Source organism: Triticum urartu, chromosome 4A (assembly GCF_056163025.1).
Source record: "Triticum urartu cultivar PI428250 chromosome 4A, HENAU_Tu73, whole genome shotgun sequence".
Classification (NCBI taxonomy): Eukaryota; Viridiplantae; Streptophyta; class Magnoliopsida; order Poales; family Poaceae; genus Triticum; species Triticum urartu.
In genome coordinates this window covers 30,705,050-30,709,301 of record NC_141876.1, presented here as the reverse complement: position 1 = coordinate 30,709,301, position 4,252 = coordinate 30,705,050, and the positions used below count along the sequence as shown (strand labels likewise).

Sequence of the window (4,252 nt, the reverse complement as noted above, 5' to 3'; positions counted from 1 at the left end):
TTGCTGGCTTCGCTATGCTAGCACTTCTGCCAACATAACAAGCCTCAGATATTATCAGAGCCCATATTACAAATGCAACCTCTGTCTAAATTAATATTTGAGCCATGTGTTAAATATGTTAATGTGGAGGCGTCAAGGGTTCTTGTCTTGCGCCTCACACCTGAATATCTAGGGATAGATCTCCTGTCCTATTACAACTCCCTTTATCCCGATCTCCTCTCTCTCTCTCTTGTATTCTGTCAACAACGGACTGCCTTGTACTTCACGTTTACAATCTATATAAACATCGCGGGCTCCCGATTAGGGGGTTGAGACGCTTCATTATTGTTTTCATGGTATACAGAGCAGGTTTCTTCCACCACGTCTAGCCTCTCCTCATCGATCTCCCAACCCATCTCGCTGCCATGTCTACCTCTGCCGCTCCACTCTCCTCCGGCCTCAACTACAACGTCTCCGAGCCGCTCAGCCGGACGAACTATGTCCTCTGGCGAGCCCAGGCGCGATCCCAGATAATGGGCGCTGGCCTGTATGGCTACATCGACAAAACCACGGCAAAACCTCCCAAGATCATCACCACCAAGGACAAGGACGGCAAGGATCAGGTGATCACCAACCCTGACTATGCCCCCTGGTTAATTCAAGATCAACAGATCATCGCATATCTCCTTCGCAATCTCTCCAAGGAGGTGCTGGTTCAGGTTGCATCGATGGAAACATCACATGCGATTTGGACGGCCCTGAGCAACATGTTCTCCGCTGTATCGCTCTCCCGCGTCAACAACATACGGGCCTCCCTCACCAACGCCTAGAAGGGCAACCAGCCGGCGGCAACCTACTTCGGGCACATGCGTGCTCTCTCTGATGAGCTTGCGGCAGCAGGCAAACCGATCGGGGAGGACGAGCTGGTGTCGTTCATCCTCGCGGGGCTTGACATGGAGTATCAGCCCATCATCTCCGCCTTGGACGCATGTACTGATCCAGTCACCGTCGAGAACCTCTTCGCCATGGTAGCCAATTTCGACCAGCGCGTCGAGATGTTCCATGGGACAGGCGCTGGCAACTTCAAGTCCTCCGCCAACATTGCTTCTCGTGGCCGCCAAGGACCCAACAAAGGCTCCCGTGGTCTGCAGAAGGGTGGTGGTGGTGGCGGATCTCGTCCAGGTGGCAGTGGCGGTAGCTACAACAACGGCGGCGGCGGCCACAACGGCGGCGACGGCTACAACAATTCTGGCTACAATCCTAGCGGCTACAACAGCAACAATGGTGGCAGCAGCCACTATGGTGGTGGTGGTGGCGGTGGCCATTATCACCAGGGAAACAACAGCGGCGGCTACCCTCCTCGACACAACAGCAGAGGGTGCAACAACTTTCAGGGGTATGAAGGGTATGAAGGTCATTGTCAAATTTGCAAAAAAACTAACCATATCGCCAAAGATTGTGATTGGCGTTATGCTGATGACGCATCCCAAAAGAAAAAAGTTGCTGCTGTAGCTGATGCATCGTATGGTGTCGATACCAATTGGTACTTAGACACGGGTGCAACCAATCACATCACCGGAGAACTCGACAAGGTGACGATGCAAGAAAAATACCGCGGCCACGATCAAATTTACACCGCAGAAAACGGTGCAGGTATGAAGATTAGTCATATTGGTCAATCAATTATTGAAACTCCACATAAAAAACTAGTTCTGAAAGATATCTTGCATGTACCCAATGCTTCCAAAACTCTTCTTTCCGTCCATCGTATTGCTCTTGATAATAATGTATTTCTTGAGTTTCACCCATTCTTCTTTTTGATCAAGGATCAGGTCACGAAGAGAGTTCTCCATAGGGGTACATGTGTGCAAGGACTCTGCGCTGCTTCCTCAATATTGTCAGTTCAACAAACAAGTCTATGGTGCCATCAAGCTTTCTGCTGAAAGGTGGCACAGTCATTTAGGTCATCCCTCGTTTGCTACTTTTCATCAAATTCTTAGTAAAAATAATCTCCCAGTTGTTGGTGAGCGAAATTTAGAAACTATTTGTGATTCTTGTCAAAGAGCAAAAAGTCATCAGTTGCCTTATCCTATTTCTACTAGTGTGTCTACTCAGCCATTGCAACTTATTTTCTCTGATGTTTGGGGTCCGGCACCCACCTCCGTTGGTGGACACTCTTACTATGTGAGTTTCATTGATGATTATAGCAAATACACCTGGATATATCTTCTTAAAAACGATCTGACGTCTTCCAAGTTTTTCATAACTTTCAAGCACTTGTTGAACGAAAGTTTGATCGCAAAATCTTTGCCGTGCAATCAGACTGGGGTGGTGAATATGAGAAGCTTAATTCTTTTTTTTCAAAAGATAGGAATTTCTCATCACGTGTCCTGCCCGCATGCTCATCAACAAAACGGCTCCGCTGAACGGAAACATCGACACATTGTTGAAGTAGGTCTTGCCCTCCTAGCTTCCGCCTCTATGCCTTTAAAATTTTGGGACGAAGCGTTTCTCACGGCAGTACATCTTATCAATATGTGGCCTAGTCGCACTATTGCCAATGAAACCCCCACTGAACGCCTTCTTCACGTCACACCAGATTATAATACACTTCGTGTTTTTGGGTGTGCCTGTTGGCCAAACCTTCTTCCCTACAACTCTCGGAAACTTATGTTTCGATCTCAACAGTGCGTCTCCCGTGATGTTGTGTTTGATGAAACTCAATTCCCATTTGCCAAACTCCATCCGAATGCCGGAGCTCTCCTTCGAAAGGAAATACTTCTCCTCCCATCTCATCTTTCCGGCATTACTCCTGTGGAACTCGATGATTGTATTGACTTAAATTTGACTAATTCTTCTAATATGTCTTCTAAGTCTGCTGCTACAGGTGGAGCATGTGCTGAAAACAAGGTCCAAAACGGTGCAATTTCTGCTGAAAACAGTGCTCTGTTGCGCCCTGTAGCTATCGTGATGGAGCCGCTGCAATCATCTTCGGGATCTGCGCTTCCAGTCATGCCAGTGTCGACAGGATTTGCGCCGGGATCTGCTCCTTCGTCCCATCCTGCGCCTGCGCCTGCTCCGCGCCAATCTCGTGCCAGCCTGCATCGGTTTGCGCCTGGGTCCGACCCCGCAGACGCGCTCCACCAACCAACCAGGTTCCCGGCAGAACCTCGGGTCTACACCAGACGGGTCCCATCTGTGGCAACCGCACCGGGCGCACGCTCCCAGCTGGATTCCGCCCCGCCCGGATCCTTTGTGGCCATCCCGTCTTCTCCTCTGGTTCCGCAGGCCGCAGAAGATCCCGTGCCTGGTTCCTCGGGATCGCCAGCCTCAATCCAGGGGGAGATTGCCGATTCTGCTGATGCTGGTGCATCTGGATCTTCAGCGCCAACGCATGCTGTTGCTACACCACCTCGTACACGTCTCCATACAGGTGTGATTCAACCTACAAATTATAAAGTTAAATTTGGTTTGGCTGCTTCCATAGGAGAACCCCGCACATATAAGGAAGCTCTTGTTGATCCTAGTTGGAAAAAGGCTATGGAGGATGAATATCATGCTCTTCAGAAGAATAACACATGGCATTTAGTTCCCTCACGGCAAGGTAAAAATGTGATTGACTGCAAATGGGTGTTCAGGATCAAAAGAAGGTCTGATGGCACGATTGATCGTTATAAAGCCAGGCTTGTTGCAAAAGGTTTTAAACAGAGGTATGGCATAGATTATGAAGATACTTTCAGTCCTGTTGTTAAGGCTGCTACCATTCGTCTTGTTCTATCCATTGTTGTGTCTAGAGGATGGAGTCTTAGACAGCTAGACGTGCAGAATGCATTTCTTCATGGTGTTCTGGAAGAGGAAGTGTACATGAAGCAACATCCTGGGTTTGAGTGTTGGGGAACGTAGTAATTTCAAAATTTCCTACGCACACGCATGATCATGGTGATGTGTAGCAACGAGGGGAGAGTGTGATCTACGTACCCTTGTAGACCGACAGCGAAAGCGTTAGCACAACGCGGTTGATGTAGTCGTACGTCTTCACGGCCCGACCGATCAAGCACCGAAACTACGGCACCTCCGAGTTTTAGCACACGTTCAACTCGATGACGATCCCCGGACTCCGATCCAGCAAAGCGTCGGGGAAGAGTTCCGTCAGCACGACGGCGTGGTGACGATCTTGATGTTCTACCATCGCAGGGCTTCACCTAAGCACCGCTACAATATTATCGAGGATTATGGTGGCAGGGGGCACCGCACACGGCTAAGAAAACGATCA

At 49.2% G+C, this 4,252-nt stretch overlaps 1 protein-coding gene across 1 annotated transcript; it reads left to right on the top strand.

The window, feature by feature from the left end:
* Positions 1 to 845: 845 nt before the first annotated feature.
* LOC147974606 (uncharacterized) lies at positions 846 to 3,882 on the top strand. The gene is made up of 2 exons (XM_087520090.1): positions 846 to 1,632; positions 2,867 to 3,882. The coding sequence occupies exons 1-2, from the start codon at positions 846 to 848 to the stop codon at positions 3,880 to 3,882; spliced, it is 1,803 nt and encodes a 600-aa protein (XP_087376216.1).
* The last annotated feature ends 370 nt before the right edge of the window (positions 3,883 to 4,252 follow it).